Raw genomic sequence first — 12840 nt, 5'->3', positions numbered from 1 at the left:
GTGATTTCTTTCATGTCCAAATGTATTTGGTCAGAAATACATTTAAGAGCTTAAACAATATGATTTATTGTATTTACAGAAAAGCGCTACACAGTTGTAGTTACGCAGCTTCAGCTTGAGCTTCTATTCTCTTCTTCCTTATTTGCAGCCTCCTTTCTCTCTCATACTCCTTCATGCGCATCACATAACTGTGGGAAGAGCAGAAAGTTGTGAATAAACAGACAACACGATGCGGTTATGTTAATACTTACTCTTGGTGCTCGCAGTAGTCCCAGTCGTGCCTCTCGTGTTTGCAGGCCAGGAAGTTGGGCCAGTTGTCTCTTTTGCACTTCATGAGCTTGAGGAGGTAGTGGGCACAGTAGTCTCGCTGCTCCAGAGGAAGCTGTGCCAGATTCATCTGCTCCTGGGTCGCGACCATCTCTGCAGAGGGAGAAAAGCAGCAATGTCACAAGGAAGGATGTTTGTTTGGTTAATCAGTAATTGTGATTATTCAGGTCAAATATTGTATCAATCCTCTTACAATATAAACAAGAACATTTAAGAAGAATCACGTTTCATTGCTTCAATCTGTGATTTTGACAGCTTTATTATGTTTATTTCAGAAAGTGACAAAGGTGAGTCTCGAACTTGAGTACTATAAACACGTTAAGACTTAAGGGAATTAAAGGAAATTAAAGATGTCACTGTTGTTTAGTCATGTGCTCCGTGAATAATCGTTCAATCTTGACGATTTTTCTCACTAAAATTTGAAATCAATAATTGAGATAAATCCACGGTTTTAGTTAAATTTGAACATTCACGACAAATGCTGTACGTGTAGATTCAAAAGGAGCAAGATTATTTAGACTAGCACATTTAGCTAACTTTGTTTTAGCATTCATTGCCAATTCAAGAAATCAAATGGAACAAATAGACGCATTAATTTGACCTCAGTTCATTGGTATTTTGTTTTGCAGCGTTAAGCGTAGAACTCAAACCTCTTTCTTTTCTCTCGGGAAAACCATACGTCGGGTCAAACTCGAATTTCTTGGCAGGATCTGGCTCTGTGTCCGTTTCGGTGATGTAGCGTCGGCCCAAATGCGCCCCCATGACTGCTACGACGCCTACTCAAATAAATGTCTTAAACTGTAATTTAATTAGATGTTTCCTAAATTATTTTACAAATTGCCATTCGGTCACCTCCACAAAACACAGTAACTGAGACTTCCGTCTCACACCGGAAATGAACCTTTTTCTTCTTCTTGTATTTTTCTGGCGGGTGGCAACCAACGTGTAGGTGCATCTTCCGCCACCTCCTGTGCTGGAGTGTGGGCCAGAGTATCTACGTTTCTACACTTTCTTCTTCAAATCCGCTTGAACAGGTCTGTCTCCCTTAAGAACTTTAATAACGTCTTTCATTCCCCTTCTGTACTTTTCAACATTGTATTTACAATAAACACGTTCTGTCTTTGGCTCTGCTCCACACTCACATATAATCCGTTTTTGCCCAGTAACATTAAAGTGTTCTCAGAATCAGAATCAGAAAGGATTCATTGCCATTGTCAATGAACCCAAGTGTTCCAGAATGAATGAGAATACCGTGGTTGTGGACAGAAAGGATTTTTGTGCTCTTTATGGTGGATGTTATAAACTGTGCTTCTCAAACTCAAAAGAGAACTGAAAGGATCAGGATCATTGCTAAAGCTGCAGGAAGATTCTTTGGAATAAAAGAACCTGATTATGCAGAAATAGAAAACATGCTAAACGCGCTAAATGGGAGTCAGAGTGAAGGAAGTCTACTTTTGAGAGTCAAAGTAATCAAAGTAAAGAAATGGAGTAACTCCAGAAATCACAATTACAGTGGGTGGATGCCGGCCGCCGTGGAGCGCTGGGAAGGAAGAAGTAGAAGAAGAAGTAGAAGAAGAAGTAGAAGAAGAGGGGCGAGAGGAAGTGGAAAAGACAAAACACCAAAGAAGAAGATGGGGAGGAGGAAGAAGACGAGGATCTCATGTGTTTGGAATTCGTGGGCTTTGAACTGAAGAATGGAGTCTAAAGAATAAAGTCTAAAGAATAAAGTCTGGTGGTAACGTAACGCTTGGACGCCAACTTCCATAAAACAACAACAACAACAACAACAACAACAACAACAACAACAACCAGAGAAGAAGAAGTAGAACAAAATTCACAAACATAGGAACTTGTCTTGATGATTTAACCCAGTGTGTCCCAACCTTAACCTTGATGGTTTGTCGCAAAAAGTGCAACCGCACAGTTATGATTTCTTTCTGCACCATGTTCATGCGTGTCTATGTCACCATTAAGAATTACAACATAAAAATATATAAATTTAATAAAATCACGTTTATGGTTCCATGCCATGGATCTAACTGGGCACACATGTTTTTTTTATGTGCGTAAGAATATTTAGACTCAAGCTCTGCTAAATCAAACATAAGATAACAGCTTTAATAGCCAATAACTGGAACAAGAATCACCTTTACATCTTAACTGGATGTAACAGTGTTAGTGCAGACTCTCAAACTCCAAAGGTTTTCCTCATCATCCTGATGCCAGATGAATAGAAGCTCAAAATAGAAACGGGGGAGAATCTCGGCACTGTTGAAATGGGCCTTTTTTGCGCTCTAGCCTGGATCTCCAGTGGCCAAAGCATGGCTCGTCCCGCCCGATCAGCAGCAATAAGATCCTCTGCAAAGCACATGTTGGATTTTCAGAAACATGGAATGGCAGTTTTCCAGAGAGTATCTCTCAGGGAGCTTGAATTGAAATATAATTTTGCGTGGAGATCCCTCTGAACAAGCCAGTGCAAAATGTCAACCTCCTCTGCCAATTTTATGTTCTCGTCAGTGACAGTTTTCTGACAGATCTCGATGATTTTGTAATTTTGGCTTTAATATTCTCCTGGTTACTGTCAGGGCAAGCCTCATATTCCGCCTCCAAGAGTCACTCTCCAGCTCAGCAATGCGATTGTCATATCTCTAGCCTTAGCTTTGACATCTTTCATTCTCTTTTTAATGTCCTTAACTTATTCACAAACAAAGTCTCTTCAATTTTCTTTGTTACCGCTTTCTCTAGTGCTTTACCTCTTGAGATGAAGATGGCAGAGAGCTTGGCCACATCGCCTTCTGGGTCTTCATTGTCGGTTGTGGACTTTCTTTGTCCGGGGCGACTGTAGTGGAGAGTCCGGCAGCGATAACATAGTTGTCCTTTCTCTTGTTTTTTGCAAGTTTCCAGATGCATGTTTGTTTTATTCTTCAGTTTATAAAGTCAAACCTTGAATGGATCGAGTCAACAAGAGTGCCGTCATCATTAGGCGCCAAATCAACGGTTTTCTTGTGTGTTCTTCTTTGGAACCGGTGACTTACTCGGGGTAAGAGGCAGCGGTGGTGAACACTTCCATATCATTTGTGCCCAGTTGTGTCCCTCACGAGCAAGTGAACTCCAGCCAAGTCCGGGATCATTAACAATGGCTGAATGTTCACATTTCTCACCATGTAGGCTACCAAAAAAATACACATTTCTTCTTTTCTTTCTGGTGTTCAGTTTATGAGAAAGATTTTTAGACTATTTCTGATGCATGATAGCTTTATTGAAGGAAACGGCTTTCACATTAAAATTGTGCGAGCTTTGAAAGGTTCAAATAAAAATAGTAGGCCAAACACTGCAGACTATTTTAGGATTCCTTGTTGTAGGATTAAAAGGTTTGTATACATTGTCAATGAGTCAAATTAAGTGCAATTGGTGCAACAAAATGATTATTATCAGAGATGGTATTTTATAGCTATGTTATGTATGTGTTTTATTCCTCTTTAATGTTTGCTGTTACACCACACTCTGTTCTATTGATAGAGATCATCATCTCCTTCCTCTCTGTAAAGATCTGGCCTTGCTGGGCCAGGCCCTGATGTCTCTTGATTTCTTGGACCTGTACTTGATGGAAACCTGGTAAAAGAAAACATAATTTAAATGTGGTCTGAACCCACTGATCTACAGTATTAAGTTTGAGGTTTTTAGAATGCTTACCTAAAGTTTCCAAAGCCCCTGCTTTGTTGGAGTGTTTGAGAAAACATCTCGTACTTTCGAATGTCATTATCACTGACAGAACGACGTGCAAATTTCATTGCTTCCTCAAAGTGATCCTTCCTGATCTCTGGCACTGGGTCATAATCCTCATCCTGCATTAGAATATGTTAAATATTATATAAAAAATAACTATAATTTGCTGTGTGTCTGTTCCCAGTCCAAAGGCTGAAAGTTACAAAACACACAGCCTTTAGAGAACCTCTTCTGTCCCCCTGCCTCATCCTGTCCCAGACACTGCTCAGTTTGGTACAGAAGAGGAGTGGAGCTGCCCATAACAATAATAAAACCTCACCATGGGGATGCCAGGTCTGCTTTGCCTCTGGCGTTCAGCTTTGATCTCCGCCTCAATAGCCTCACGTATGGCTAGTTTACACGCCCGCTGGCAGATTTCTGTCAGGTCTGCACCTGAAAACCCTTCTGTGATGCCTCCCATGTATTCTAGATCCACATCCTAAAAAACATACATTAAACCAGGGTCGACAAAAACTTAAGGTTTCAGGGGTTCATTAAACTAACTCGAGCCACAGGAGATTTTCTAAGATTTGCTCGAAGGATGGCCATGCGTGAGGGTTTGTCTGGCAGCGGGATATAGATGAGCTGGTCCAGGCGTCCAGGTCTCAGAATGGCGGAGTCTATAATGTCGGGTCTTGAGAGAAGAGACTCCAAATTAGTAAAACGTTCACTGTTCACTCCACTCTTACTTTTTATGTTGGTTGGAAATGAAAATACAAACCTATTGGTGGCACCAATGATGAAGACATTCTTTTTGTCAGACATGCCGTCCATCTCTGTGAGAATCTGGTTGATTACTCTGTCTGCTGCTCCGCCTGCATCACTTGCACCTCCTCCTCTAGATTTGGCAATAGAGTCCAGCTCATCAAAAAATAGGATGCAAGGAGCTGCTTGTCGTGCCTGATGAAATGAATAATCCAAAAATATGATCTCTATATGAAATATGCACATTACAGACTTAGAGAAGGTTCAAGCTGCAGCCGATGGGGATAATTCTCGATCAACCTCAAGCCAAACCCTAACCTCAACCAATTTAACCATGTAGCTATTATGAATAAATTGTTATGAGCATTTAGAAATCTGTAGTAACATGTCCACTTCATATAATAGTGGCTGCAGCTACACCTCTCGACTTTTTGAGGGCCTTTACCCCGCAGTGCGACGCCCCTGCATACCTTATCAAAAACATCTCTGACGTTGGCCTCAGATTCACCAAACCACATTGTGAGCATCTCAGGGCCTTTGATGGAAACAAAGTTGGCCTGACACTCACTGGCAATGGCCTTTGCCAACAGAGTTTTTCCGCAGCCTGGGGGTCCATAAAACAACACTCCTCGTGACGGAGTCATGCCAAACTTCAGGAACTTGTCTGGGTACTCCACTGGATACTGAGGGAAGACATGATTACATTTGTGTAATGGGGTGGCCAACATAAAATAAAATTGTGATCAAACTTTATCTACAATCTATCGGTACGATCTGATGATGAGGTAATGTTCTATATTTGTCATTATACACACGCACTGCACACAAACCCAGGATCCTTTAAACAACGTAAAGCTATCAAATGTAAGAGCATTATGATGAAAATGGTTTCATTTCTTTCTCTGGCCACTCCTGTTTTATAATTATGTCTCTGTACCTGAACAAGCTCCTGTAGTTCAGTCTTGACCTCTTCCAGGCCGCCGATGTCGTCCCAGCTCACCTGTGGTACCTCGACCACTGTCTCTCTCAGGGCTGACGGGTTGCTCTGACTTAAGGCCCACTAGACATAAGTATTACATATGTGTATTAAGTTCCAATAGTCTGATGTATGAGGAGGAGGAAAAGTGCACACATGTACGAAGAGTTTACTTGAAAATCGTCCATGGTGACGGCCAGAGAGTTGAGCAAATCTGCATCAATCGTTTCATCCTCCAGGTCAATAAGGGTCATCTTCTTACGAATGGCTTGTAGAGCAGCTTCAGAGCACAAAGCTGCCAAATCTGCCCCCACATGGCCATGGGTCTCTTTAGCCACCTGCCACACATAAACAGTGAAAAATAGAGACAAATATTGATGTTTCACCTTTTTCACTGGAGTTAAACTGATGATTACAAACAGATATGGACAATAACAATCAAGGTTTATCTCAATGGAATCAAAATGACAGTTTAAACGGTTGCCACAGAAACTGCAATTGTTTTGGCAATTTACTGTAATGCAACTGATTCTCCTTGTCTCCTTGTGGTTTTATTATGTATAAAATGTGAAAGGACAGTAGTATAGACATCTACGAACATGTTTTATTTAATGCATGTGAGTCTTGTATTGAGTGTGCAGTTCACATTTCCCTCACAATTTAAATGTTTGAACAGAAATTGTAACAAAACAAGAGTGAATGCATAGACTTACTCTTTCCAGGTCTACATCGTCTGCCAGTTTCATGTTTTTGGTGTGGATTTGCAGGATCTCCAGTCGGCCTGTGGAGTCTGGGATTCCGATGTCAATTTCCCGGTCAAACCTGCCTGCAAACCACCGCCTCTGTCAGTACATGGCCTGTTACCTGGCTCTCCGTGTGGTTTGATTTAAAGTGTCATCACCAAATCTCCTCAAGGCAGGGTCGATGCTGTTGGGACGGTTAGTGGCTGCCATGACCACCACGTGAGCCCTCTGCTTCAGGCCGTCCATCAGGGTCAGGAGCTGAGACACGATTCGCCTTTCCACTTCCCCATGGGTCTGCACACACGGATTCACACTATGCTTTTGCCACACACAAATATTTCACATGACCAAAATAGATGTACGATTGAAAAAAAAATGAAAAAAAAGGTTAAACTATTGAAAATTGGCAAGAGGAAAAGGCCTTGATTGTTATAGTCAAGATGCACAAATAAAATCACACTTTCTAATATAAAATGTGTGATGAAAACAATTCATTTGCACTTATATTCACCTTTTCTCTTTTTGGAGCAATTGCGTCCAATTCATCAATAAAAATAATGGCAGGGGCGTTGTTTTCTGCTTCTTCGAATGCTTTTCGGAGGTTGCTTTCTGACTCTCCTGCCAGCTTGCTCATAATCTCGGGTCCTGCGCAAAATAGATCCTGACAGTCATACCATTTTAGCCCGGTCTAAAGCGCTGGGTGCACCAGTGTCTCACCATTGATTAGGAAAAAGAAAGCTCCTGTTTCATTGGCGACAGCGCGGGCCACTAGGGTTTTCCCCGTGCCTGCTGGTCCATAGAGCAGAATACCCCTGGGAGGCTGTGCAGGGGGGAAACAAATATCAAGGATGCAAACTCGTCCATTACAATAGACTTGAATGAATCTAGACTGCACCTTGACCCCAATGGCCTTGAAGAGTCCAGGGTGCCTTAAAGGAAGCTCCACCATCTCTTTGATCTGTGCGAGCTGTTTCCTGCATCCACCAATGTCATCGTAGCCCACGTCGTTGAGATTCTCTTCCTCATCCTGGAAAACAACGACGATCAGGATGCATTGTGGACATTGATGCTGAGAATGAACTGCCATAATTTAAGCCACAATTCTTTTCTCACACACACGGTTCCTTTAATGACCTACTGCAGTGTTTTTCAATGACTATTGCACTGCCGTACATTATGGAGATGGTCAAATTTAGGCTCAATTTGACGTATTACGTAATAAATTAAGTAATTATCTATTCCACTGAATTTGGGAGGGCAGACTGAAAATGTAGGTGGACAAACATATAGTAATATATCATAATGGCTTTGATTGTCCACCCTGGTCTACAGATGGAGCTGGCCCTGGTCAAACTGCCACAATATTGAAGAAAGTTTACGAGTTGCTTGAACAGCATAATTACAGTAGATTGAACTACAATGTTGAATTATTATTGCTCATAAACCTCTCTTTTAATTGGCTCGCCATCACCGTAAAGGACTGTATCCGGGGCAACAATACAGTGTGGGCTGGGGTCTGTCTCCACAACTTTGAACTCCACAGCACGCATGCTCCCCCGCACCAGGAAGATGTCACCTGTGGAGACAAAACAGCCACACACATATTGAGATCAATACAGTATTATCCATACAACATTTTATAAACGTTACTGTAGTTTTCCTTCATTCACCACAGCGACAGTTGCCCTTGAGCAGACAGATATGTGGCAGCCACACTGTACTTTACCTCCAACCAGAACCATTGCAGCTGATTTTCATCATGTTAAATGAATACCTGTGTGCACGGGCCGGTAAGCCTCTTGAAAGTAGGGTTTAAGGAAGACATCAAACAAACTTCCAGTCAGACCCTCAACTGTGTCGTCAATGGGGAGTACATGGATCTTTTTCCCATACTTAATGTCCGGACAAGCATTTATACTGTTACAAAGACATTAAATGAACATGTTATTTTCATGTATTGTTGTTTTACAAAAGATACCATGTACCTGATGACGTCCCCAAGGCGGACGCGTAAGTTGCTCCTGGTTACACGGTTGATGCGAATGCGATCGTCTCCACAGGTGTCATCAGTGAGCACGATGCACACCGTCTGCCGGCGCTTCCTGCCTCTGAGAACCACTGTGTCACCTCTGAAGAACTGCAGCTCCTCCATCTTGTTCTGGTGGAGACACACTAGTAAAAACATGCTCAGTCTCAGACGTTTGTGGTTTCTAACCAACATCAAATTATAATCCATATTGTTGAATGTCCTTGGACAGCCAATAATACTAAGTGACACAAATATAATATTTGTCATTATCAAAAAGCTATACTTTGTTTTAATACAACTTTACAACATATACAAACATTGTGATGTCTTATTAACATGTCTTTTCCACAGACCGGAGCGAGGCTGACGATGCTACTGTCTTCATTGATGGCCTCGTCCACCACGAGCCTGTTGGGCCTGTGTTTCTGCTTGAGGATGGCAGTAGAGTAGTCCTCCCCCTTTGAGCTTCAAAACAAGACACAGTGAGAGTGAGACGCGGCTGCATTTGTGAAGCTCTCATTTCCTCATGTGACTCTGAGCCCAATTTAGACTTGGCACTTGGCAACCACGTAGCAACATACAGCTCTTCTTTTAAAACAGCTTGAATTGAAATCTAAATCTAAATCTTTTATTCCAAACTACACATGCAACATGTTGTACTCACTCTGTTCCTCCAGGTCCTGGCATAACTCTGTCTCTTGTCTCTGGTCTTCTTGATGCTCAACCTGCTTTTAAGGCGTTTCACCTAAATCTGATGGAACACTTGTTATGTTTTGCAGAAGAAGTTTTAGATTTGGTCTTTTCCTCCGTGGCCCTCCTCCACATTTATGCCTGTTTATCAGAGGTCTGAATGTGACCAACTGCTTCATCCACATAAGATCTTTTTTTAAACACACACTAGCGTTGCCTCTCTTGAGTTAAAGGGACATTGGTGCTGCTACAACAGACTGTTCAGTTCAAGTGTTTGTCAGGTGTGGAAAATATGGTACTAACTATTGTTTTAGGTAATTATTTTGTAGTAGTTAGTAGTCATTCTACGAACACAATGCCTTTTGAGTAATGACTAAATACAGATAGTCAAAATATGTTTTAAAGGTTGAGTTTTTTATTTGTGGTGTTCTAAATCATATAATATGTATTTGCATTTGTAATTCAACAACAAAATAATATTTGTATCAAACCTTTTCTTGTTTTTGTTTTAATCCCATAAAATACAACTCATAATGTACCTCTGCAGATAATTACTGCTACGTTTTTCTGTGCAAAGATTATGATTTGTTTGTGTCGGCAATTTTGACTTACCCCCTCGACACGTGAAATTTGGTTGGGAGTAAAAAGTATTTCTGGTTCTTAAAAGTCATAAGTTACAGTGACTTCACTCAGCAAAAAACCTTAAAATAAAGTTCCCAACTTACTTAATAATAACTAGTTTTAATTTATTGTAGATGAGGCTTGTAAAACTTAACCTTATCACTGTGTCACACATTTTTCCTTGGAAAAAAGTAATTTTTCGACTTTAAATGCATAGAAAGGAAAATTGGAATGTAGAAAAATATGTTTACTTGGTTTTACTTTTTTATGACAATATATTAAATTGTGGCCATTTTAGTTAAAAATATACCAGCCCATCACAAAAAACTTCTCATGTCCAATATTATAAAATAGAACAAGAAATATGTTGTGGATATGTTCAAATTTATTTTGACAAAATATACATTTTCCAAAAAATGTTATGGCCAAAAAGCCATTGTAGAATGGCCCAGTAGCATATAAGGATAGACAAGTTGGTGTAGAGTTCAAGTAATGTTTAAAGGATTCTTTATAGTAATTGCACTTTTGTAAGAATTAATAATAATTTAACTGTTTTATCTGTTTATTATTGTGTTTGCATTAGAGGTTTGGGAATAATCCCTTTTGTACAAATCATGCATAAAATAAGATAATATAATTAAAAAACAATATGTATTTGCATAGGAATATTTGCAATGAATTAACATGAAAAATTAAACAAATACAAACAAGGTAGAAAAGTGTTTGAAAAGATGTGGATTCAAAGTCATATTTTTTGCACATATTTCATATGATTGAGTTACAAGTAAGGTCAATGCCAAACATCTGGTAGGATTTAAAATGTAATATCAAGTAAAAATGTGAATTAAATTGTTGACAACTTGACTAGGCCATGTATTGTAAGGCTTTTGGAATCAAGGTCCACAATGTGTTAAAATGCTGGTGATGATTTGGTTGATGGACAGTTCTTTCAAAAGAACGTGAAGCCAATGGCTGTAAAGAAGCTGATGAGGGTCTTTATATGTGTATGTTTTTCAATCCAAATACCCGTATGTGATGTGTCTTTGTAAGAACATAGCTAAATTATAGTCAAACAGGGTCGGTTCTTCGCAGTGGTTACTTGAGATGGAGTTGAGAGGGTTTAGTTGCATAGAAAATCAAAGGTGATATTACCACACGGAGAGCCAGGTAACATTTTAATTAGAGGCAATCATTACACCATATATTAAAATACCAATACATAGAAATGAAGGTGATTCAATGTCAGAAAGTCTGTTAAAAAGTCTATATAAATTGCTCTTGAAAATCCATTTGTTTTGTCCAGTCCAGTGAGACTTTCAGGCAGGGCAATAGAGAATGTGTGTGCCCAGTGAAATGAGCACGCTTCAGAGTTCATCCTCCTTAAAGTGTATTTTCTGTAAAGCTTTAATGTGGTGCTCGTAAATCTTGAGCGCTGGACCCAGTTTGATAGAGAGGCCAGTCAAAACATCATTGCGCTGCATGAGGAGCAGGGATTTCCCGTCTATTTCCTAAATGAAAAAGAGCTTTGTCAAATAAAATGAAAGTGTGTGTGCTGCCCCCCTGTGGAGTTAAAGGGGAGTGGTTCTCACCTGCGTCCTAAATGCAGCAGACTGCTCTGGGAACCCTGCTGTTGTGAAATAACTGACCACATCCGACACGCTCCAGTCTATGGGGCTCAGGGACCTAAGACACAGAGATGATTTGTTCTGTAAACTCCATTCTGATTTGATATTAGCATTTTGAAATTAAAACAATAGGATCAACAAACAGGAGCTCCAACACTGTATTTGATACGTCACAGTAAGTAATCATGGGAAAAAGTAAGAAATACATCAAAACTACCATGTGAAGTATGAAAGTAAATGAAAATTAGGATAAATGCGGATGAAAGTGCGGATATCTGTTTGCAATGAATTAATGTGTGTTGTGACCTGAGACAGAAGGATGTATTTACATGTACCACTTTCCCACATTTTGTCAGGTCATGGCCACAAACTTAAATAAACTGAATTGAATTTTTTTTGTGAACGAGCAACACAATTATGAAGAGGAAGGAAATGTGTACATGATTTACGGATTAAAAATCATAATAATAATAATACAAAAAATACAAAACTGAAAAAATATTCAGCTCCTTTTCCCTGATGCAATGATTAAATAGAGTCCATCTTTGTGTAATCTATTCTCAGTATAAATGCGTGCACAGAAGTTTGTTAAGAGAATGTTGAGAAACAAAGGGCATCATGAAGTCCCAGGAACACCAGACAGGTCAGGGATACAGTTGAGGTTAATTTATGAAAAGGCTTTGAACATCTCACAGAGCACTATTCAACCCATCATCCGGAAATGAAAGAGCACGGCACAACTATTACAAACTTACCAAGACATGGCCGTCCACCAAAACTCACAGGCCGAACAAGGAGAGCCAAGAGGCCCATGGTTACTCTGGAGGAGCTGCAGAGATCCACAGCTCAGGTGGACAGGGATTATTATCTATTCATGCACTGCACAAATCTGGCCTTTATGGAAGAGTGGAAAAAAGAAAGCCATTGTTGAAAAACTGCCATAATACGTCCTGTTTGCCAGACCACCACCATGCACGCTGTGGGGCTGCTCAGAGCTGATGGGAAGATGGAGCCGAATACAGGTCAATCTGGGAAGAAAACCTGCATCTGTAAAATTCATCTTCAGCCGGACAATGACCCTAATCATAAAGCCAGCGCTACAATGGAATAGTTTCAAACAAAACATATTCATGTGTTAGAATGACCCAGTCAAATCTAAATCACTGCTTCACAAACACTTCAAATGTGACTGAGCTTGAGCTGTTTTGCAAAGAAGAATGGGCAAAATGTCAGTCTGTGGTTGAACAAAGCTGGTGGAGACTTACCCCAAAAGACCTGAGAATCATAATTCTTCTTTGCAGTCTTTACAGCGCAATTTTCAAAACAAATTATAAAGAAAGTCAATGGGGGGAAGGTATT

The 12840-nt window shown here is 40.2% G+C and overlaps 3 protein-coding genes across 3 annotated transcripts in view; all 3 read right to left on the bottom strand.

The window, feature by feature from the left end:
- On the bottom strand, positions 1–1224 carry ndufb7 (NADH:ubiquinone oxidoreductase subunit B7). Its single transcript, XM_072462255.1, has 3 exons — positions 978–1224; positions 252–420; positions 1–188 (listed from the first exon to the last, which is right to left on the bottom strand). The coding sequence occupies exons 1-3, from the start codon at positions 1087–1089 to the stop codon at positions 101–103; spliced, it is 369 nt and encodes a 122-aa protein (XP_072318356.1). The 5' UTR covers positions 1090–1224; the 3' UTR covers positions 1–100.
- A 2340-nt stretch (positions 1225–3564) lies between these two features.
- LOC140377552 (transitional endoplasmic reticulum ATPase-like) lies at positions 3565–9446 on the bottom strand. Its single transcript, XM_072462997.1, has 18 exons — positions 9210–9446; positions 8899–9010; positions 8502–8674; positions 8291–8433; positions 7962–8092; positions 7412–7543; positions 7234–7336; positions 7028–7161; positions 6675–6810; positions 6487–6599; positions 5947–6111; positions 5735–5857; positions 5268–5480; positions 4814–4992; positions 4597–4726; positions 4373–4531; positions 4021–4172; positions 3565–3939 (listed from the first exon to the last, which is right to left on the bottom strand). The coding sequence occupies exons 1-18, from the start codon at positions 9230–9232 to the stop codon at positions 3837–3839; spliced, it is 2424 nt and encodes an 807-aa protein (XP_072319098.1). The 5' UTR covers positions 9233–9446; the 3' UTR covers positions 3565–3836.
- A 1698-nt stretch (positions 9447–11144) lies between these two features.
- samd1b (sterile alpha motif domain containing 1b) overlaps positions 11145–12840 on the bottom strand; it is a 7699-nt gene continuing 6003 nt past the window's right edge. The window contains exons 4-5 of the mRNA XM_072463946.1: positions 11446–11539; positions 11145–11364 (exon numbers count right to left, since the gene is read on the bottom strand). Of these exons, the coding sequence (XP_072320047.1) occupies positions 11221–11364; positions 11446–11539 (238 nt within the window). The 3' untranslated portion in view covers positions 11145–11220. The remainder of the gene's footprint in view (positions 11365–11445; positions 11540–12840) is intronic.

This window comes from Eucyclogobius newberryi, unplaced genomic scaffold (genome assembly GCF_026437365.1).
Source record: "Eucyclogobius newberryi isolate DKJ021-1_F unplaced genomic scaffold, fEucNew1.0.hap1 SCAF_4, whole genome shotgun sequence".
Lineage (NCBI taxonomy): Eukaryota > Metazoa > Chordata > Actinopteri > Gobiiformes > Gobiidae > Eucyclogobius > Eucyclogobius newberryi.
This window is presented reverse-complemented; position numbering and strand designations above follow the sequence as displayed.

Excerpts from the sequence above, each read along its gene's own strand:
- ndufb7 (XM_072462255.1), bottom strand. The coding sequence starts at position 1,089 with ATGGGGGCGCATTTGGGCCGACGCTACATCACCGAAACGGACACAGAG. Across the intron at positions 421-977 it reads TCCCGAGAGAAAAGAAAGAG|AGATGGTCGCGACCCAGGAG; the intron begins GTTTGAGTTCTA and ends CTCCCTCTGCAG. Across the intron at positions 189-251 it reads GACTACTGCGAGCACCAAGA|TTATGTGATGCGCATGAAGG; the intron begins GTAAGTATTAAC and ends CTCTTCCCACAG.
- LOC140377552 (XM_072462997.1), bottom strand. The coding sequence starts at position 9,232 with ATGCCAGGACCTGGAGGAACAGA. Across the intron at positions 8,675-8,898 it reads GCATCGTCAGCCTCGCTCCG|AACAAGATGGAGGAGCTGCA; the intron begins GTCTGTGGAAAA and ends TGTCTCCACCAG. Across the intron at positions 4,173-4,372 it reads GCAGACCTGGCATCCCCATG|GATGAGGATTATGACCCAGT; the intron begins GTGAGGTTTTAT and ends ATTCTAATGCAG.